Here is a 23,895-nt window from a genome sequence, read left to right as displayed (position 1 = left end):
ATAAATCAGGCTCTTATGAATTCAGACAGGAATTGCACTCAAAGGAGTGAAGCAGTGAAAATTAAACAAGATTTTGTGGTGCACAGACAAAGGTCATGTGATGATTGGAACCTGTTTACACCTTTGGAAACAAAATACACAGTGTACAACTTGTAAAAGTGATTTCCCAGGAGAGCCATGCTTTGCTTTGAGACTGAGTTCAGTGCAGATTTCCCATCACTGGAGGTCAGCTCTTTTACTGGCAGCTGCGGCAATGGAAGAAAATAGATTCATCTTTGAGCCTGTAAAAAGTTACGCTAACAGCAACGCACGCACATGCACAAACATTTGCACAGCGCAGGCAGACGTATTGTACACATATTTAAAAAAGCACAAAAAGACTCAAACAGATCGAGAATGACTTTTATTGAGTTTGATCAATTTCTGAAGCGTTAGTCAGCGGTTTAGTTCTGTCTTTGTTGGATGCGCGCCTACCCGTGTTCGCCTCCACATTCATCCTCCGCGTTTGACTTATCTTTCATCTGTGTCATGATTCAGTAGACGTTGTTAAACCTCGCTGGCATTAGCGTGGGTTAGTCCACATGTGTGCGTGTGTGTATGAGAGGTACGAAAGGTCCTGATCAAGTCAAGCTGGTGTGATAGCTGATAGGTCTGTGACAGAGCCACAATGGCTTCCAGACAGCTTAAACAAGGATTAAACCCTAAACCAATCCTGCTGCTCCCATGAGGAATCTCTCTCCCTCTCTTTCCCCCATTCTGCTCTTCCTCTCTCTCTCTTTTCTTCGTTCCCCAGATGATGATTTAGTCTCCTCTTCCCGACATCCAGTAATCCCTCCGTGAACGGAGCTTCCCACTATGGAGAAATCTCAGATGTCATCTAGTCATTAATTTGTAGCTTTTTATTGAATTCCTTGACTGATCTTTACATTATATTGGCCCAGAGGGATTTCATTGTACAGCACAGAATAGATAATCAGATTGTCTTGCAGTATCATCTTAATGGCAATAACAGACGGCCTGAATACGTTAGGTGGGAGACGATTCAACTCTGTAGATTAAATATCATCTGCACTTGTGTGACCTGCCAGGAACTGTGAACACAGGCGTCGTTTGGGAGTCATTGCTGAGTGTCCGCGCATACATGGGTGGTCAATGATAGTGTTTTTAATACTTTTAAAGCATAAATCCGGTACTTTATACGGCTTCTCCGATTTGTTATAAACAGCTTCTTGATGTGATTTCAAATCTGAAAGAACATGATGCCTCTTAGTATGAAGCATATCGTCTCTAATTTAAGGTTTGCATTTGGATTGGGTTGGATATAATAGTGCCTTCTTCAATTTAGACTACTGAGGCAGCTTTCAAAAGGTTTTTTATTTATTTATTTGAGAAGAATAAGGGGATAACAGAGGAGGAATGACATGCAACAACAGGATGTTGAGTTTATAGGGTCAGAATCTTAGAAAGTCCACCACTGTTTGATTGAGCCATTTCAGCATTTCTGGGACACAATCTAAATAACTAAATGAATACAGGCCCAATTGTCCACTTTCTCAAAACTCCTACTTTTGGTTTTTTTCTTTCATGTCAGATTCCTTGTGGAAACCTTTTTATTGGTTTTAGTAAGTAAGTGCTGTACAAATTCTTAGACTGAATAAGATGGTTTCATAACTGTTGCTTGACCTTCCTCGCTAACCCACAAGCAGACTGGCAATGTGTGACAATGAAAAAGACAAGAAGAGAAAATGAATAAAAGATAAAGAAAGTATAGAAATGATTAAATCAATAGATAAACAGGCAATGGAAATAAAGAGAGAGAGAAAGTGGTATTATATTGGGACAGTGAATAGAAGCCTGGCTGCGTGGTGAGTTGTGCTAAGTGTGGGAAGTCAAGTGAAGGAACATCACACATTTATGGCTCCATCATAACGTCAGGCCCTTGAAAATACTCAAGCAGTGATCCCTAGGCCCTGATGAACTTTTTCCCTGATCCACGAATAGAGTGATTCATTTTCTTTCACTTTAGACAGGACATGAGGTAATAAGATATTACACCAAGTAGTGCTATAAATGAGCTTGACACTGTCGACTTCTTGGTTTAAAAATTTATTTGGGCTGAAAGAAAAATAAAGAATCATATGAACAGTAATTGCAATTGCGGATATTTTAGTGGAATTGCTAACTTTTGCATTTCATTTTCACTAAAATAAATACATAAGGTACGATGATATATACAAGCATGTTTTCTTTTGTCTGGAGAATGTGATTTTACGCAGAGGCATCTCTGTAGCGCCACAATACTTCTCTCATCGCCTTCTGTAATTTGGATTTTGCTCTTGGCTATATTGCAGTTTCGATAATATTTTGATTAATTGTACAGCCCTGAAATGTACTTACATACTGTAAGTATGAATTTTGCCAAGTTTTGGTGTCCTTTTTTGTCATATACCCGATACTGAAAAGATGGATTCTAATATTGCAGTTCTTAACTGTTGGAACTTAACAGATGTGAACAAAAAGAGGAGTGAGAACAGTCAACCATTCAGACATACAGGACTCGTAATTTGTCACAAAATGGAAGATATTCCTCTTTAAATGATAAGAGATGTCTGTCAGTACCATATTAGTTCTCTTGACACCTATGTTAATTTGATTAGTTCGGAGCTGATATGATTTTAGTAAGCTTTGTATTGAAAAACATAATTACTGAACTGGGAGTTGAGATTCTCAACACTTTGCACAATGTAGCATGACTCACGTCTCCAGGGAGTGTTTGGGGATACTGTTGGCAGCTGATGCATTGACATGGACGATGTATTTTGTGCGTGTGTGCAGGCAGATGAAGGACCAGACGAAGAAGGTGGCCAACCTGAAACACAAGGAGCAGCTGGAGAAGAGCAGGAACGCCCAGCTGGTGGAGGACGCCAAGAAGAGAGAGGACAATCTGAATGAGAGCTCGCAGCAGATAAAGGTACGGAGGGAGGAAGTTAAAGGAGGGTTATTGGGGGGGGGGACGAGAGGGTGAGACAGAAAAAGTTTCTCTCCTCCTCCACTCCATGTCCTACCTTGAATATTGTCTGCTATCACAACAAGGCTTCATCATAACGTGACAATTGTGACAGGGAGCAGCCTGAGGCAATGTCAAACACACTCGCTGTCACGCACACACACATGCGCGCGCACACACATACACACAGACGATGCAGCTTTTGCTCCGGGATTGTGTGAGAGAAGGGGTAACTAAAGAGGATGATTGACAGGGAGAGCAGATGGAAGATGGTAGATGGAGAGGAGGAAAATGGTCGGAGGAGGAAAGAGGTGAGGAGGAGAGGTGATTAGAGGAGACTCGAGGGAGCCACAAACTAAACTATGAAGTGAATGCTGCGGGTTTTAAAATGCTTCCTGTGGTATGGGAGCATCTCCTAATTGTCTGCCGAGGTGTCAAGTGACCACAAGATGAAGACGAGCCATGCGTGGGGTAGCGGATGTTAATGTGGTTTTCTATAGCTTTCAGGATTTTCTACCTTTGCCTTCAACTTTCCCTGACTTCTTCTTCTTCTCCTTCTTCACCCTCCTCCCGCTCCTCTTCCAGTAATCGTTAACCTCAGTGGTCTCCATGATTAGAGGCAGATGAAAACACTCTTTCTGTGTGTGTGTGTGTGTGTGTGTTTGTGTGTGTGTGTGTGTGTGTGTGTGTGTGTGTGTGTGTGCGTGTTTGTGTGTGTATACGCTGCCTCTAGCTATGATTGATCTTTGGTTTAAGGAGTTTGGAAGTTGTCATTTATGTGTATGAGTGTGGTTAGGAGATGAGCTGATGGCTATGTGAGTCACTCAGACTGAGGAGACCGCAGTGGTCACAACCATAACTAGCGTGTGTGTCAGTTGTATGCCATTCAGCATAGTTTAAGCAGCGCTGAAGGCTGCAAATGGAATGTGAGTATAACTCTGACCGTAAATTTAATTCAATACAATAAGAAGATTTAATCCAATTATAATTCATCCCAGTCTGCATAGTTAGACACCAAGTAATGTTGGATCCAGATTTGCAGCACATGTGTTGGAGATGTCCTGGAGGTTTGTTCATGGCCACCGTAATGTCTCATCCTCTCCCTCCTGTTCTGTCTCCATCACTTATTCCCTTAACCAGAAAAGTCAGTTGCCTGGCGTGAGGACAAATAGCTCTTTATGCAGAATTCTTGTGGGGAGTTCCTGTAGTTATTTTAGTTAGAAACAGCTTCATGTGTGATTGGGAATTCCTGACAGTCCTCCGAGCCAGATGGGGATCAGATTGTCTAATTGGTGAGTCTTTCGCAGCTCCTTCCAGTCACTGGGAGCGGCAAACTGGAATGAGTGTGTCCAAGGTTTTCACTCTGGGGACATGTCAAGCAGCATTTGACAGGGAAACTGATGTGATACACAGTCTGACAGATACGAAGGATGTTTTATCAAGGAACATTCTAACCGTATATGACTAAGCCAGTTGATTTTATAGCTAGTGCAGGCGTAAATTAAAAGCCTCCCTAAGATTTTATTTTAAGACCCAGGATGAGAAAACTCTAGCCATAAGTCATAATAGTGTATATTATAAGCACCAAGGGCTACATTTAACGATTATCTTTGGTCTGTAAAATGTCGGAAAATGGTCATCACAATCTCCCAGACATAAATAGCAGCCCAAAGACACAAAGCAAGAAAATACTGACATTAAGAAGCTGGAACCAATGACTGTTTCTGTTTTTTGGGATGGATGTCCATTACTTGATGTCTTCATCTTGTCCAAAATGAAATAACTCACTCACTGCTCACAACTTATTTAGTACAGACATTCATGGTCGCCAGAGGATGACGCGTACCAGCTTTGGTGAACACTGAGGTTTTAAGCACATTTGTCTACTCAACATTTGGATGGATAGAAGCAAAACTTGGACGTTCATGTTCCCCCTGAAGAAGATACTTTGGTTTAGGGATGGGCAATAGTGTTACAATATTTCAGAGGATTTCTGCCATGACAATACTGACAATATGACTAAATACTGAAGAATATGTTTAGTTTATAGCTTACAATAGCTGTTGAGCTCTTCTCGCACACTTCTCTGCTTGAGGTGGTGAAATATATGTATCATATTGTCCCCTCTTGTTGTCACAGTCAATTCCTGTCTTGGTTTTTTTTGTACACCTGATCATTTTTAATCAAACCACTTCCACACCACTGAAGGCACTCCCAATTTTTGAACTAAACTAATTCTCCCTCAGTCATGCACTGTTGTAACGATGTTGCGTCAACAAGTCAGAAAATGGCCATTGTCCTGAGTAGATTTTTAAAAGCCATTTCATTCTTAACCCAAAAGACGCTTGTAGGGGGGTGCAGTTTGACTTGTGTATTGAATTTAAGCTACAGAAAGTGAAATAATTATAATGGACTTATTGAAGTGTCATGTCATGTCTGGGGGCCGAACAAGATGTCTCCACTATTGGCCCACGAACCCTGCTGTAGACCTTTGTTCCTTAATCAATACTAGATTAATCAGCTGTTTGCCACAGCGCTGTAACAGTTTGTGCTCTCTTCACATCGCACCCTTTCTCTCTGTAGGACACCCTCCGTCAGAAGGAGGAGCGCATTGAGGAGCTGGAGGAGGCGCTGAGGGAAAGCGTTCAGATCACAGCAGAGAGGGAGGTGGTTCTCGCCCAGGAGGAGCAGGCACGCACACACTCAGAGAAACAGGTACCGTCTCTCAAAAGCAAAAATGTGTCACAGTTCTGCATGTTTAAGGAGAATCCTGACCTCAAACCAGTGAATGTGTCACCCAAACCCTTCCTTAAACTCAACCCCTATCAGTTGTTTACTCACACGAATGTCTCCAGTTCAGAGGATTTCCTTCGTTTATGTCTGTCTTTGTGGGACACACAAGGAAACATACACAGACAAACATCTCTAGTCAACATAAAACCTCTTTCTGACATAGCTAAACATTGCTGTGCCAATAGTGGCTAATGGCAGCGGCAACACACTTGCCAACTGAGCTCATTCAGGTGTGGCTCCGCGTGTGTGTTTGCCCAGTCACTCCTCATTTAGAGGAGAGGTAAATACATCCCTATTTAAAGAACAGCTTGTGTTTTGTCCGCTTCAGCCGGCAACACACAAACAGCTTCTTTTCAAATGGAGCGCGAGCCGACCACTCCAATTTGTAGTCGCTTTTATCTATATTGAGACAGTAGGAAAGCTCATAGCGGTGTTAAGGGAGGCTCAGAGGGGAAGGGTTTAGTGGATTCGACCTCAGACCAGTGGGAGTGTGTCGTTCCCCCGGGTACCAGCGACTTAACGAGGCCATAGAGATGGGAAATGTTCCTCAGAGCCTGGATGGGTTTTGACAAGTGGGGAAAAACAGCATGGGCCGTATGGATGAAAACTGCCCTGTGAAAACACGACCCGCTGTAGCTGTTGGCACAACGGCTGGACTCCATTGTTATTGCTGCCTCTAAATGTTGGCCGTCCTCTCTGGCCTTTACTTACCAGGCTACTTCTGGACAGACACATAAAGACAGGCATGCAAACACACGTTTTACGGCTGACATCTTCATCCATGGTTAATGTGAGTCGGTGCCACAGAAGAATACATTCCAGATAGACAGACGGAACGTGGGCAAAAAACAAGCTGATGGATGGAAGGAAATGAATGGCAGACGGAGGGAAATTGTTCCTCTTTGCTTTGAAGAATAAAGATATAACAAGGCTGAGAAAATGAGTTTATCTTCTTTTGGAACTCACTGAACTATATTTCTATTTTAGTCAGGATCCCGAAGTCAAAAACTACGGAAAACATGTTTAAAATGATGCTCTCGACAGCTTGGGTTTTCCTTTTGATGTAATGATGCAACCACAAAGAAATAGCACTTTCAACATGGATAATTTGAGTCTGGGATCGTGATGCTGCTTTAATGATTTGAACAAGCTGATACAGAATATGTAACATTTCAGTAAACACTTGATGTCTTGTAAAGCATTTAAACATCTAGTCGTGTGGCTTTTTTGCACATATGTAGCACTAAGTTCTCTACATTACATTATACATTATTTATATCGTATCACTGTCGAACCATAAATCTGTTTTATGAAGTGATAACAGGTTAAGAGACCCTAACCTCTAACCCTAGGCTGAAGGAAAGATCGTGGTTTGGGTTAAATGACGTTCTTCGTTAAGATTTGGGAACTTTCTTCTTCATATTTACGACAATAACCACATGGTTAAGGTTATCAAAAAATGTGTAGACTCGCTATTGAAACAAACATGGTCCCCTGTTTAAGTCAGAGGCTTTCCTGACACATCCATCCACGCTGACCTCCTCCCTTTCTACTGATGGACAAAAGTCATAGCTGCTCGAGCCTGAACTCTTGTTTTTCTTGGGAAGACCATGTCGTATAGCCAGTTTCCAACTTAGCGTCTTTTCTGGGTGTCCAGGAACCATTTAAAAAAACTCAGGAACATAAACTGCATTTATGCTGTTTGACTCCTTGGCCAAAAAAAAGTCCGCGTCCAGGGGGTATGACGTTCTGACTTCAGAGGAACTCTCGGGGCAGTCTTTGCAGAGCTGATCTGTCAAACACAAACCTCGTGTCTGCTTCCACTTTGCAGCTTAATTCACACAGGTAACAGGCACCGGTTGCAACTGGCATTAAGGGCATGTAGTCCGGCTTCCAGGGTACTCAAAAAAGCCAGATACAGGGGGAGAGTGTGTGTGAATGAGCCGAGTGGACGGCAGAGGGGCAGAGGGAGTGGTGAGGCAAGAGAAACTTAACTTAAGTTTCCATATGTTTCATGTAACCTTAAACAGCAGGAATAAATAACCATGAAACTCTCAGGAGATTCAATTGGAGACAAGCATTCTGGGACTTTATAGTCTCCTTTTTTTCTTTTTTTCCCTTTATTTACTTCTGCAGTCATTTCATTGCATCCACAGTAACTACAGAGAACAACATTATGTAAACATTGCGTCACAAACGCTGCCATCCTTTTTTAATCCATTATTAGATAAGTTTGCTAAATCGTCATGGTTCTTCAGATCTGATGGGAATGCAAGCAAGAGTACTTCAAAGGGACTTTTAGTGTCTCATTTAGTTCCTGAGTTAAGTCCTGTGGTTTTATAGTTTCTGAGACAATTCAGCCAGAAAAACTGGCAGGAGGATACATTATACCTCGTCATGACACTATCACCTGTTACCAAGGACCCTGTTTACCTGGGGAACGTTGCTCAAGACACAGCTGCAGAGAAGATCTGGGTCGTCTATCAGAGTGAGCAGGCCAAAGGCTTTGGTTTTCACAAAAGAGAGATTGGAAGAAGTGAAGGAAAGGTGGAATAAATCACATCCAACATGTTTATCCTCCTGAAGTTGACTGTGTCTTAATTTGTTTACCGTGATTGTTCCAAGCTATCACATTTAATTTGCTGGCGATACACTGAAATGCTTCAAAAGCGCTGCAAGTGGCAGCTTTAATTAGACAGAGCTGAGGCCATTTAGAGCAGGACAGGGTGCTGGAGAGCGTCCTCGTGTTAAAATGCTTCAGTGAAAGGAGGAAGGAGTAGAAACGTCAGCGTGTGGTGAACGAGTGGAGATGGCAGCCAAACACTCAGCGCGGTCCTCACCCAACATCAACAACCCTAACTCAGCCTTTCAGCGCAGACACACGGACAGCATAGGAATACACAACATGCACACACATATTCCCCCCGACACACGCACACATGCACACAAACATGGCGGAAAGAAGTGCTAACTGCTGTTTAAACAGTGCAGCGGCGCAGCACAGCGTCGCATTCAGCAGGAGCCAGATGGACGCGACGTTGGTTTTCTAACTGGAAACGTGTCCATATATAAATTGTAAATAAATATTTTTGTGTTCCCGTCTTACAACTGCGTCACTGCAATTAAGCTTTCACATAATGATTTATAAAATGATGACAGAGGGAGAGACAATTTCCTCCCTTAATGAGGACGGCCTGTTCAAAGGCACACGCATTGCTTATTATAGCGTTGGCACACTCACACATGCAAATGCGGCCAAGCCAGGCACATTTACGCACACATACACACACGCTGACTGCATATTGGTACACACACCTTTAGTATGGAGCCATATATTGACAACGCGCGTGTGTGTGTGTGTGTGTTTGCGTGTGTGTGTGTATGTGTGCGTTTGCGTTTGTGAGAGGGACTGTCCCATGGATAGTTGACCAAAACCACATAAAAATATACTAAACCTTTTCTGCGAGACATGAGTCACTACAGTTTGTGTGATCGAAAGAAAGGTGTGTGTATGTGTGTGTGTGCGCGCGCGTGTGTGTGTGTGTGTGCATGTGTCTGTGTGTGACAGAGAAATGAGTCAACAGCATGACACACTCTGTCTCTTCAAAAACCAAAGACAGACGTTTTCGTCTCCAGCTTTCCGTCTTTTATTAACCAGACAATTTTGATTCTTGAACTCAGTGCACCTTCTTCTTCCTCTTTAAATAAAGCTCTTAAACACTCATACGCGCGCACACACACACCATACACACACACACACACACACACACACACACACACTGAAGGGGTTGCTGTACTCCTCCTCCAGCTCCTTCTTTTCCAGCCGGGCCTCGTCACTCCTCACCCCTCCCTGCATCCGTCCATCCTCCATCCTTCAATCTCCACATCTCCGATGTCAGCCAAAGGTCTCTCTTTCCTCCATTCCCCTCCAGTGTCTTCACTGCGCTGTCCTTATTTTACAGTCACATGTCCCTGCTTCACTCATCTCCACTCCCTCTCATCCTTTCCTTTCTTTTCCTTTCCTCACGTGCCCTCTTGTACTTCAGTCGTCTCCTTCTTCTCTTCCCTTCCCTGTCCTTTCCTGTCCTCTCATCCTTTACTCCTCTGTGTCCTTATTTTACCTTCCTCTCCTCTCCTCTCCTCTCCTCTCCTCTCCTCTCCTGAACTGCATTTTTAATGCTGCCTGCTGACTGCTTCTATCTCTGTCATTGTTATGATTAGCATTTGTTTATCTTGCTTTCTCTCGCCTGTAGCTGAACAGTTTGTCTTTTCACCTGAGCATTCTTACAACTTTCTCTTTCTCATCTCCCTTTCTCTGCTTTTACACCCTGCATGTTTCCCTCACTTATTTCTCCTCTTAATCCCCTTTGATTTCTCTCTCCTTCCCACTGTTCGTGCCCACCTTCCCCTCCTTCTGTCCACCTTGGCTCTACTCCTTTCCTTACCTCCCTTTAATTTCTCAAACTGTCTTTTGCCCCAATTTTGTATCCCTTTTTTCTTTCCCTTCACTTCGGCTTCCCTTCCACTGTTTTCTCTCTACTGTCCCGTCTTTCTGTCTCTTTCTCTCTTTGCTCTTTTTGTACGCAGCTCTCTGACATTCCAATGCATGAGTTCACCAAAGCCGGCTTTAGGTGGTCAAAGGTAACAGTCATCACAAACCTCACCCTCCAGCTTTTTATTGTTCATTTCGTCATTTATTCATGTGTTATTCTGCCTCTTTTCATTAGATTGGTGAAATGCAGGATGGTCAGTTGACATTTTTCTTGTTGAGAAAGGAAGTACTTAGATCTTTTAGTTAAGTAACGTTAGAATTAAGTGAAGTGAAGAATATCAAAAGTAAAAAAGTACTTATTCTGCAGAATGGCCCCCGATCATATTTTGTTTTTCAATGCAAATAATCTTCAGTAAATTATCAGTTATTGAGTTTCACAAAATAAATGAAAAAAGATGATCTAGATAGATTATGTTGATCGTTCTTTTTATCTTCTTATGAAGTCATTTTCTCATGATAGATTTTGTCATTATCTCGGGAAAACAACATTATTCTGTGATAATGACATAAATAACATGATCTCAAGTAATCAAAAAATTCTACTTGTTATTACAGGAAACTGTACGAATCTTAAAAGAAGACAGAATACAGGATCAATCCAGAAAAAAAGCATAAAACGTGTTGACTATAAAGAGGTTTAAATTGTTAAAAAATCAGACTTTTAGGACTTTGCACGACGCGGAATGTTAAGAAATTCGAGCAACCAGATACATTTAGTGGAGTGGAAAGATAGAGTAGCTCAAAAGGGTACATTACTGCAGTTAATGCACTTACTGTAAACTGGTACAGCTATCATGGGATATGTTTGTAAAAGGCTTCTTCCTCTGGATCAGGCCTTGGTTTGTGCTCATTTGTTCATTCATGCTGACATTCGTGCTGACATTATAGCGAACCTCCTGTACGCAGCTGAAAGACGAATCTTCTCCCAGAAGTCACTTTGCACCAGATAGACTGAATGGAGAAAAGGTTTACCATTCTCATTTTCAGCCTCTATTCCATTTTTCATCGGCCTAAATGAAAAGACTCATATTTTTTTCTTGGTCCCTACTTCTATCTGAGCAGCAGCTGCTTTTAAAATTCAGCTCATCATCAGGGTTGCTTTTTAAAAAATCTGATTTCTACTGGTGATCTATTTCGTAGTATCCTTGTGACTGTTTTTCTCCCATCTTTTGTCCAACAGTCTTGCTCTTCAACAGATCAGAGAAACAGGGTGTACGTAATAGGAAAAGCGAGATAATTATCCGAAGAGAAGATGTGTGCGTGCGCTGATGAATTTGCGTGGGTAGATCCGTTCAGTGTGTGTTCCCGTGTGTGTGGTTGCAGGCAAGCTCATCGTCACGCTGTGAGAAAAACAGTGACCTCGGGCATTTGGACCTCACAGACATTAAACTGACAAACTGATATACAACCAGACAGAGACTTAGATAAAATATGTATCGGAGGAGAGAAAGAGAAACAAGGTAAAGGGAGAAAAGAAAACACAGAGAAGAAAAAAATGCTCGTTTGATGTTCTGGAATTGAGCAGCTCATGTAAAAACAGAGACATTACTGTATAACATTTCAAAAGCAGAGTAGCTTGTAGATGCACATATGGAGCGAAAGGAAGACACAACACACACAGACACACAAGAAAACCTATACTTGAACTCCAACATCGATATGGAAAGATGAAGCAATGGAAAAAAAAATGTACACACAAAATACCACACTGAGTAAATGAAGTTTGAAAACAAGATGTCAGGTTTGAAATGTCCTCCGATGTGTGTGTGTGTGCGTCAGGTGGAGGACCTGCTGCTTGCCATGGATAAGGTGAAGCAGGAACTGGAGGTGATGAAAGCCAAGCTGTCATCAACTCAGCTCTCACTGGCAGAGAAGGAAGGTCACCTGACCTCCCTGCGAGCCGAGAGGCGGAAGCACCTGGAGGAGGTCCTGGAGATGAAGTAAGAACAGAAAAACACACGTTTTATTACTTTTATTTATGTTAACTTTGACGGGTGAAAACTTAGTCGGACGTTTGTCATGTCTTCAAAGACACACCGCTGACAAAACACACAGCAGAACAATTTCTTTGATAATACCTGTCTGTCACTATTTAACAGCTGGCCCCAAATCCATTGTATTAAAGGAGACATATTGTGCTTTTTCATTTTCCCCTTTGCTGTAGTGTGTTATATGTTCTTGTGCACGTAAAGGGTCTTGAACCAGCAATGCTCCTGAAGTGTCTGAAACAGCTCATCAGTAGTTGTGCCTTTAATTCCATTACTTCTTCACATCACATTACATCACCATGTCACACATAATGCGTAATTTATGCCTACGTTCACAGCAGAAGTGAAGCGAAATGGTAGCTGAAAACACGACAGAGCCGACCAGAGACACGGTGAACGGTGCTGGCTCAGGCGTGTGTGAACTAACCGATCAGATCAGACTGGGTGTTCAGGAGGGGGGCCTCCAAGAGACAGGAGCTAAAACAGTGTATCAGAGGGGGAATACAGTGCTGCAGCACTGGACAATATGACACAATGATTGTGTTTTTCTCAGCACTTAAGTATGCAAACCCTGATTTGTGGTAACCCAAAATATAATTATAAACTAACATTATCAACAGCATGTTGGCATGCTAAACAGCTAGCCCCAGTCTGTCTGTCTGTAATACCACTTTGTTTTTGCAAGAAGCCATAGTCGGAGAGCCACCTTTTGTTAGTGCAAGAAATGAACAAAATAAACAGAGAAAATGTTGAGAAAATACATACTTCTACTTCCATTTTCTTGACTAAACAGAAAAATACAACTCTACACATCCTGAATTCAAAGTTCTCCCTTTACCGAACTCAGACGAGGCTCATTTTCTCATTTACTCATCATAAAACAAAAAAAATTCAAACTGGTCACAAGCTGAATAACACTCATCATAACAGTCTTGGTTTGTCTTTCTACGTAACGCTTGGCTGTGGACGGTCACTTGAACTTACAACAAATTCTACCTGGTATTCACTTTCCTGTATAGTTTCTCCTTCACTTACTGTGTTTACAGTATAACCTTTTCAACCCGGTGTCAGCTGCTCTTATTTCTAAAAGACACAACCTTTAACACTTTACCTGAAATTAGCAACTCTTATGATATCCACAGTAGTTTCCCATGTTGCTCCAGTGTTCCAGGAAGGTGGTCGCCCCTCACATTGACTTGATCTTCACCCGACACCTCATCAACGCTCTCTCTCCTCTTACTTCCTGTCTTTACCTCTCCTTCTTTTATCTCCTCTCTCTTTCCCCCCGCACTTTAAAGCCATAGAAGTAAGTAGTGTGTTAATGCAATAACCATGTACCGCTGTCTAGCTCTTCATGTGATTGATCACATCCACAGACACCGCACACACTCATGCGCACGCTGTAACTCAGCGTAAATTTTAATGTAATTTTAATAGATGGGTTTGGATTTTAAGTGCAGCTAAGAGGAGTCCAGCAGTCCGACGATTCCGTGTGTTTTCTGCTGTTTAACATCCTCACTGAGACCCTGCAACGAGGCCTAATTTAGTGGAACGACGCTTTGGGCTGAAATAGAAGCCAAGGATAATGTCCGTGTTAGCATGTCCTGCGTGTTTAAACACGCTGTGGGACTATCTTTTACTGTGGCATCATGGGAAAAATAAGTGCATGTGCTGTGATTTAATTTTCCTTCACTCTGTCCTCAGAGTTTTTCTACCAAGTTTGAATTCTTTTGTGTTTGAGAGCCAGACAAAGAGAGTGTGTGTGTGTGTGTGTGTCAGTGTGTGTCCAGCAGCCTGTCCATTCACAGGCCAGGTGAGCAAGTTATTGGCCGTTTTATCGCCGTGGTAACGACCCGTGCCATTATTACAAGCATCAGCGCTTCAGAATGCCTGGCTGTGTTTTTGTACGTGAATTTGCATGTGTGAGCGTGCGCGTGTGCAAGCACTCTACGATTGATTTATTGGCTACCAATGTGCCCAACTTTGCTTTTAAGCAAAATACAGGCGCCATGTTGAATATTTGTGCAACAGGAACATTCATGAGAGGACAGACATGTCCATTCTTACTTCATGTACCTGCACATACAAAAATAGACCACACAGATCCACAACAAGATACAAATAGACAGAGACCACCCTACACACATGCATGATTAGATTTAAAGGTCACAGGTGAGTAGTCAATCTTTGCCCTTGTTGAACTTTGCTATTAATGCATACATGTGTGCATATGTATATAAATCCATCGTGGATCACTACAAAGCTTTAACTACCACTTTGTCCCAACACTCAGCTGTGGTGTGAATGTGTGTTTCCATACACCGATCGAAGACGATCCTCTCTGGTGTTTCTGTATTAGATAGACAACTGCACTTTATATGTTCTGTTGTGATTTATTGATGTTTTTCATTTGACTTAAAAGTCCTATATTGTAGAAAGTTTATTTACCATGTCTGACTATCTACCATGATGACTATGGTTGCAAAAACACTGGCAGAGCTGATGTGGAAACATAATGTCTGCTCAGGCCTGTGTGAGCTGACCAATCAGAGCACACTGGGCTTTTTTCCAGAAGGGGGCCCATAAAGAGACAGGAGCTAAAACGGAGTGTTCAGACAGAGGGTGAATAGAGGTGCTGGACACCACTGGAAAGTATGCGAAAAATGATGTGATTTTACATATTCAAGTAGACACCCTAAATAAAAGTATGAACTTTTGAGCTATCTTTAAACGTTTACAAATGTCTCTTTAGAAGGAACTATTTGCAGAGTATTTTGTTGCCTTTTGGATCAGCTTTTCTGACCTATAAAATAATACAATCTGCATCACAAATTGCCACATTAAGAGGTAAATAAATCCCCATTTTTCTTTAGTTTGAATCATAAAACCTATTGCAGCAGGTGTTACAAAGGTGTGTCTTTACTTTTTCCTTCTTTATTTGAAACAGTATTTCTACCTCACCAATATTGATTGCTTAAGATATTGTTTATTTATTGTTGGCACAGTGGACCTCATTGGCCCATGGTTTGTTTGTCTATTACCAACACATACTTTTTCTGCTGTTTTTTGCCTGTATGCTTGCTGTTTTCTAATCAAAAGTAGCTCCAGTGTCTCACACACTGGAAATCCCTCTTTTAAAGGCTCCCATGACTTGCCTCCAGCTCCTTTTTGCATTCATATGTGATTATTTGACAACCTTCTGAAAAAAATACAACACTTTGGCTCTGCTTTGCATAATACATGGTATTTTTCAGGCGGCAGTAGGATATTCTTCCCACATATTTGGGATATTGTGTGTTTTTGTGTCTGTTCCCCCTTCAGTGGAAAGGTTAGATGTTTCAGGTAGCTGCTGGCTGTCTGGCGGTGAGTTATGCACATTACGCCATTGCTCGTATTTTTCACAAGACATTAGGGTTTGGTCAGCAAATACGTCATTTGTCTCTGGCTTTCTCCCACATGTAAAACACGAGATGTTTAAGGTGGCTGCGTCCTGTGCGTCCATATATCTTAGTGTAATGCACATGAAACTGTCTCTGCGCACACAGGCTGCCGTAACTCTTCAGGGTTTGATGTCTGATTTGTTGCCCAGTTTTACATCGGTGTAAGGTTTAATGTTACTGTAAGACATGATATACGATACGGCATGTAGCAGAGGTTTCTGGGACTGAATATATTAACACACGCACTCACTCAGCTCCCATGCAGCTGGAATATGACATTCTGTCTCGCTTTCTCGCCTTCCTCCCCGTCCTTCTCTTATTGCTTTGAACACACACACACACGCACACACACACACACACACACACACACACACACACACACACACACACACACACTGTAAAATACTTGTGTGAGTGTCTATCTATCTTTGTGCCACAGTTTTCACCATCTGGTTATATATGTCTTCTTTATTCCAACACTTTGCTAACCTTCAGTCCCTGATGTATATTCTTAATGTGTGTGTGACTGTGTGTGTGTGTGTGTGTGTGTGTCCAATAAACACATATATACCATCTTCACACGTATAGTACAACCAATCAAAAATATGTAAATGCACCACGCTCATCTGCAGTCTGAAAATACACAAACAGAACTACACATAGATACACACATCTGCCTTCCCCAGTCTTTCCCACTGATAAATCATCTGCAGCGACCTTCACACACACACACACAGACACACACACACACACACGCACACACACAGACAGACATATTTTCTTTGTGATATCCGTACATTAAATATGCACACGCTCGTTTTCTTCCTAGCTTCATGTGTGCTTGTGGGCATGTGTGTTGTCATGTGTTTGCACAGTTTGGAGTATGCGTGTGTGTGTGTGTGTGTGTGTGTGTGTGTGTGCGTGTGCGTGTGTGTGTGTGTGTCGCAGCCAGCTGGAGGAATGTGCTGACAGTGTGTGTGTAACAGCAGGGCGTCAGGTCTGAAATCCCAATCTGGATGAATTAAAGCCTATTTTACTCTCCGCTGTTCTGCTTTACTGACAGTTAACACACATCTCTACTTCAGTCTACTGCTGTTTCACACACATTTATGTCTCTCTGGTACAGGTTTGTGTTCGGATCATTTTGGGATGTAACTTTATTTTTTCGAGTATTTTAGAGGTAGAGATCAGGAGAATACGTTTTTGAAACTACTTGTTTTTTGCTTCAAAAGTTATTAAAATATCTGCAGGATACAACAGCATCAGTCCTTAGACCCTTGATTTGAAAAAAGAACTTCACCCTAAATAACCCTTCAAGGGTAGGTTGTAATAAAAGGATCATCTCGGCTTTTTGCAAACTTTTGCTAATTTTGTGTTTTTACCATGATGACGAATGCTTTGAAAATGTCTCTGCATGTGATTCAAACACGTCTTGTAACCCAAACTGCAATCACGTTGTAATCTAAGATGATCTCTTGTAAATATTTGCAAACTCTTTCCCCTCTGGTGAATTTGTAGCAGCTTTCCTCAAAAAGTAGTTTTCAACCATGTCATTGCCTTTGCCTGAGAAGCTCAGCTCAGGGCATAAACATGCCTAAAAAATTCAACAAATATCTTCACTTTCCTCTCTGAACTTAATGGAAATCACATGGTTTGTTGTGAATACTGCAACCAGTAGTGATTGGATTTGTAGAAACTTTTTTTCAAACAGTGGTTTTCAACCATGTCATTTGCTTTGCCTGAGAGACTCAGTTCAAGGTAAGAACGTGCCAAACACATTCAACAAATTTACTTACTTTCTTCTCTTAAACTCTATAGTCATGCAGTGTTGCCTGACAGACGGGGTTCAGGTCGAAAGGTCCCCCCAGAATCGTCGCATATTTTGAACAGAACTTTGTTTTATGACAAATCAATCAATCAACACAATTTACAGTAATGGCTGTGGTTTGGTTAATTTCTAATATGACCTTTGTGAATTTATTGATTCAGTAAATGTTGATTATTTCAATCACAAGACTACAAATTAATCAAAGAACCACTGTGAGATTTTTCATGTAGAGCAAAAATAATATAATTCCTGTGCTTGAGATCGAAAGCATTCTTCATGTGTTTTACTCGTTAGGAAACCCTCATCCAAAACCATGAGGAAAAAATAATTTAAAAAGGAGGTATAGCAAATAATTTTCACCTTCAAAGCAGTCAGTTAAATTAGTGTGAATATTGCTGATGGTTCAGATGTGATATGAGAATGTCTGGACAAGAGATGAGGTCAGAGAAAAGAAGACGAACAAGAGAGGAGAAGACACAAAATAAGAAGAAGTAAAGTGAGGAAAGAGGTCAGGGCGAGAGTTATAAATCTGTTTTTGGTGTGGGGGGGCAGTAGGAGGATAATAAAATGAAAGAACAGAAGAAGAAATGTTTTTTATGAGGGAGAGAAAAGGGGGGAAAGCAAAGAGGAGAAAGACAGCTGTCCAACAACAACTAAGTCGAGCCAACAAAACTGCGTGATATCCGAAGAAATTATATTTCCTCCGTCTCAGTCTCCCTTGCTCCTTCCGTTAATCCATCACTCTTTCAGACTTCAGCATATACTGAATGTATAACCACTTACGTTATGTCCTCCTCCCTTGCATTCGTGCAGTATCCCTTCTCATCGTTTACACAAAAATCTTGGCTAATTTATTGGTCATTATTTTTAGCATGCAACATTTTTATGAGCAATCAGAATTCATCTGTTTTAGCGAATGTTCTCAAACATAAAACAGCGAGACACTGATTTCTGTTTATTTGCACGGTAGTTATGGAGATAACATTAATGATGCTCAATAAGGCCGTTTATTACAAAAGAAAACACACGTGTGTCACAATGAAAAGAGCAAGTGGTGAAAAAAAAGGTTCTTGACGCACGTTGGCAATTCTTTTCGTTTGCCATTGCAAATGGCCAATGCTTCGAGCAACAGGGAACAAAATGAGACACATTACACTTTACTTACTCACATTACTTGTAATCGCTTTAGTCAGGAAATAAAACATGATATTTAAGTTGTTTTCTCTGTGTGAAGGAGGCTGCCTCGGGCTGTAAGAAATCCGATAGTGTAATTGTGTTGTGATTCATTGAAATGTTCTATATAAACCTGCCGGCAGTGTCAAAATCTATTCACTGGAACAGGATCTTTCATACAACCAATCACCATTTTTGTTTACAATAACTTCCAGGTAGAAATTCTCTCTGTCACGTAGCTTTTATACAATTTAACTGTATTTTTTCACGTTATTTCAAGGTGATTGCATCCCATTCGTCTAAAACCAAAACAACCACCACAAATGTGAACGTCTAGATTCCCAGTGACCAAAATGACATATATCGCCCTTTTAAAAAATGATGACTGTTGCAGCGTACCAGCGACAGGCGTACCGGACTTTAGTCATATGGTACATGGTAACATTGTTATGACGTAATGGGTTTTGTTTGAAGTTGCACCCTACATTATGTCTGACAAATAGTTACAGACATGGGATTCGTACTTACGACAGTGGTGTTGCACTCAGAAACTGCAGGGGGCGCCCAGTTGCACAAAATGCCATGTTCTGCATACTGTTGCTTTAAATTACGCACATACATTACATACTGGTTAAAGTCCTTTTTTGTTTTACCCGCTGACTTCCTCTTTACGGGGTTGCTTTTTAGATGATCCGCTAGACTTACTATTTTGCTGCTGTTATACTTACTACAGCCACTAGCAGTTGCCATCTAACAATTCCTATGGCTCATGATAAACTGCTTTTACAGTGGCGCTGTGTGATCATTTTTGCGAAAAGGACGGGCTGTAAAAAATTCAATTCCATTCTGTGATATAATAACAACACTAATGATTGGCAAGCGAAATTATTTACCTGTTGGGCCACAGACTGCAGAAAATTACAGCTTGACTCTACCTTATATTGCCAATAGTAGTTGGTCCAACTGGCAGTGAGGTGTTGCTGTTGGGTAGATTTGGTTTTTCTCCACGATGATAGCAAAGCACAGCAGTAAGGTTGGATCTGTTGGACCACCATGTTTAACTGCATACATCTTTAGACATAACAGTTACGTCTGAAAGTGACAACAGATATAAACAAGTTTGTCATTGTCACATGACTTGACTTGACTACCTGAAGGTGAATGTCGTTATCTAGACCTCACAGTGATCGATCTATTCTCCCAAAATGTATATCAAAGGGAAAGCTTTTAGTGGACAGTTTGAGTCGATTTACTCACAAACACTGTGTTTTGCACCCACATGCACAATTAGACTATAAAGTAACTATTTGGAGAAACACCAAGCTGCTGCGCTGTCTTCAGCCTCCTGCAGTGAGAGCTTGGATGATGCCTCAAGGTGAACACTATAAATTCTATTTATTTCTCCTTTGCTGCTCTGCTCTTTGTTTTATCTCCCAGCCGGACTCCGTCTAACCCTCAAACCTCTCCCCGTATCCCTCCCTTCATTCCTTCCGTCTCTCCTTCCCTCCATTCCTTTATCAACCTTTATCCTTTACATCCTTCCTGCTTTCCTTTCCTCCCCCACCTCATTCAATCATCCCTCCATTCTGAGCCCGAGCCAGTCTGGGAACATCATTATTGCCTGATTTCTGTCTGTCAGGCTGTATTTCTAACTGTCTGTCTACCTGTGTCTTCACTGTTGTCTCTACATACTGCAACTAATCAATTGCGTGTGTGTGTGTTTGCATCCCTCTGCTTGTGTGCATGCAGTTAAAGATGCTATTTTCAATAGAACAACAGCTCTGCTAATCACAGCTGGAAATCCATCACTAACAATGTGACTGCGCGCACACAAACGCATGCTCACACGCTCACACGCACACGCACACACACACACACACACACACACACACACACACACACACAGCTATCCCATCAGTAATGTTAGAAGTACATGTTGCCTTCAGAAATAAGGCACACACTCATACACACACAGTCACTTACAAAACCAGATGAGACAGCATGACTGCTTAGAAGCTTTCGCTCCCAGAGGAATGCTTGGAGATGTATACCCACACACACACACACAGACAGACAGACAGACACACACACACGCACATGCATAAAAATACATCCTCCCACACAAACGCATGTACACATACTTATGGTGTGCTGCCATAAGCCAGAAACAAGCACTTTGATCCCTTCAGACAGCAATGAGATTAATCCACAGTGTGCCAAAGCAAGTGTGTGTGTGTGTGTGTATTTGTTTTGTGTGTATGACAGACATGTTGAGAGCTTAGTATGACAAAAAGGGGCACGCCGTTTTGACACTTAGTCTTACAAGCTCAAATCAGGGCGCCTCGCTCTCCGTCTCTCTCTTTTCTCTCCATTTTTCTCGCGCCCTCTGCGCTTTCCTTTCTTGCCCTCTTCTCTCTGGCTCTGCCTGTCTTCTGATTTTTTTTTCTCTTCTCCCCTGTGAGAAATTGAATCGGGAAAATAGAAGCAATAAAAAAGACGTGCCGCAGTTAGACGTTGTATTCAAATAACAGGGTTTCTGAAAGTCCCTGAAACCATGCAAACCAGTGATCTTCGTCTGAATATACAGCAGAGAAAAAGAGAGAAAGTCTCCTTTTATAGTGCTGACTCTTCTTTATTGTAATTTTGTATGTAATCTGCACATGTATTATAGAGCTCTCACACCAATTAAGCGTGCTGGATTGAGCTGAATCAGACGAGGGTTTAAAACAGGCACGGGGAGCAGAGAACAAGAGCGAAAATGCTCAGAAAGATGGACGAGAACCAAACACATCAGAACAAAAAGAAACAAGTGGAGAGAAAGAACAGATAAAGGAAAAAAGGATGCGGCAAAACTCTAAACTCGCCTGTTTTCCTCGGCTGATTACAGGTTGTGCTTGCCAGGCCATCAAACAGATCATTAAACAGCAATTAAAGAGGGAGAGGGAGCAATAAAAGGGAAAACGTATCAAAAAGTAGAAAACAAAACATTCTTTTTTTTTTTATTCGAAGCCTCTGATTGTACGTTATGAGTGCCAAACGATTACATTTCTATTCTGGAAATAATAAAACCGTAGTAGACGGACAGGCAGAGGAGAACAGGTCAGTCCAAAGACAGACTGATACTCTGAGGAAGAAAGAAAGATGCTGAGTAAGAAAGACGTCAGATGGAGCGAGAGAAAGGTAGACTTATAACCTGACGGCTCTCATGTCAGCAGTGTAATCACGGTTATAAATTACTGCACAACTACAATGTGAAGAAGCTGTTTCCATTTTAAGCCTTTATCCTCTTTAATGGGAAAGTTGGCTCACAGTGATGCATTCAAGTCAGCGGATACGCACAGTGAAGAAAGAAACTGATCACATGAACGTACGAGATAAATGAAATGAAACAATGGATTATTTCTCAGCCAAACTGAATGAAGTCAATCATCTGGCTTTTATTTTGTTCTGAAAATAGCAATGTTAGCTGTTAAAGATAATGGACATAATTGTCATTTTATAGTCTTTTGTTGCAACTAACCGTGGCTGTCATCAGTGCTGCGTCCCGCCAGTCTAAGAACTTCATGTGAAACTCATTACTGATGCACAGCATTACGTAAAATACAGATTATTTGGTATAAGATAGAAGCAGATAGATAAACTTGAATCCACTATATCTGTCTGCAATATAAACATGATAATTAGTGGCTGCATTTAGTCACGATTCTATGGAAATGCAGATATAAGGCTGATAGTTTGACATATATTTGTGTTATTTGTTGTTTGCTGTTATTGACATATGGCAGATTTAAGAGTGGAAGCCAATGGCTGCTTGAAAGGTGAATAAAAACATATGATAATAATAGTATGGTGCTTTATATTGTTTGATCCTTATTCGACAAATATTAAGATTTGCCATTCAGTATTTAATTAAGTAATAAAGCAAAATAAATAAAATAATTATTATTTCTAGTCATTTATTTGGCTTTTTATTGGATAGAGACAATGAAGAGGCAGAAATAGGGAAGAGGGATGTGACATTAAACAAGGGTTGGTGGCTGGATTCTAACTGCCGACGGTTGCACGACGAAGGTGCTTCACTTTCTGGTGTTTTTATTGAAACAGGTGACTTAAACTACAGTCTACTGGCGCGCAGGAGGTCGAGTGGTTAGAGCGCATGCCATAAAACGCAGCCGACCCTGGTTCGATTCCGGCCGGAGGTCCTTTGCTGCATGTCACCTCCCCCTCTTTCTCCCATGTTTCCTCTCTGTCTACTGCTAATAAAGGTGCAGCGGAGGTAAACATCTGATTAACAGCAAGGAGACATCATCATTGTTTTCCGGTTTGACAGCCGCTTTTTTTTCTTGATGAACCCAGCTGGCGTAACATTAGTGGATGGAAACGCACGTTATTTGTCAGGGAAACCTGTCTATGGAAAGGAACTAGAATGTTATTAACCGCATGGATCGATCTGCTTCTCAATCTTTATAAAGATTGCGTTCATGGTGTTGACTCAGGATGGTGATCAATGATGCAACAAGCGCTTCTTTTTGAGCATACTGACGCCTTAACTTAAGTTTGCTGTGTCTGAAAAAGGTGTGAAGTTGCGATTCTGACCAACAGGCAGGAGAGCGGAGCCGCACCACGGGGGAGCATGTATAGATACAGTAGATCGACAAGAACACATTTGTCGCTCTCACGTTGTCAAATCAAGCGAAACTATTTTTTAAAGATCCTCTTTCATAAGCGTTCGGGAGTCGCAGGTGTCCATTACTGTGACTGGTTTGTGCTGACAGATTGTAAGCAGATGTTTGGTCTCCGTGGCACAGCGCAGAAATGGATTTACTGTAAAGAAGCAGAGTGAAGACAAAGCAGCATCTTTAGTCACACTTCTCAAAGTCTGCGAGTGTGTGTGTGTGTGTGTGTGGTCCCATGGAAAGAGCAAACTCCCGCAGACCATGGATAATGCATTTTTACACCTTTCTTATTAGTCACAGTGTGTGTGTTTAAATGTGTGTGTGAGAGAGAAACAGAGACGGAGAAAGGGTGAGGGAGCGAGCGAAGAGGAGAGAGTGTTTTTTCAAGAGAAAAAAGGGGAAATGTGTCAAGAACAGATCCTCATTCTGTCATGCAGT

General features: G+C 41.6%; 1 protein-coding gene across 8 annotated transcripts in view; it reads left to right on the top strand.

The window, feature by feature from the left end:
• LOC115595301 (ELKS/Rab6-interacting/CAST family member 1-like) overlaps positions 1 to 23,895 on the top strand; it is a 130,794-nt gene that overhangs the window by 61,855 nt on the left and 45,044 nt on the right. For all 8 annotated transcript variants that reach the window (XM_030439589.1, XM_030439586.1, XM_030439591.1 and 5 more), the window contains 3 exons: positions 2,836 to 2,971; positions 5,591 to 5,722; positions 12,132 to 12,292. In XM_030439589.1, the coding sequence (XP_030295449.1) occupies positions 2,836 to 2,971; positions 5,591 to 5,722; positions 12,132 to 12,292 (429 nt within the window). The remainder of the gene's footprint in view (positions 1 to 2,835; positions 2,972 to 5,590; positions 5,723 to 12,131; positions 12,293 to 23,895) is intronic.

Source organism: Sparus aurata, chromosome 14 (assembly GCF_900880675.1).
Source record: "Sparus aurata chromosome 14, fSpaAur1.1, whole genome shotgun sequence".
NCBI lineage: Eukaryota > Metazoa > Chordata > Actinopteri > Spariformes > Sparidae > Sparus > Sparus aurata.
This window is presented reverse-complemented; position numbering and strand designations above follow the sequence as displayed.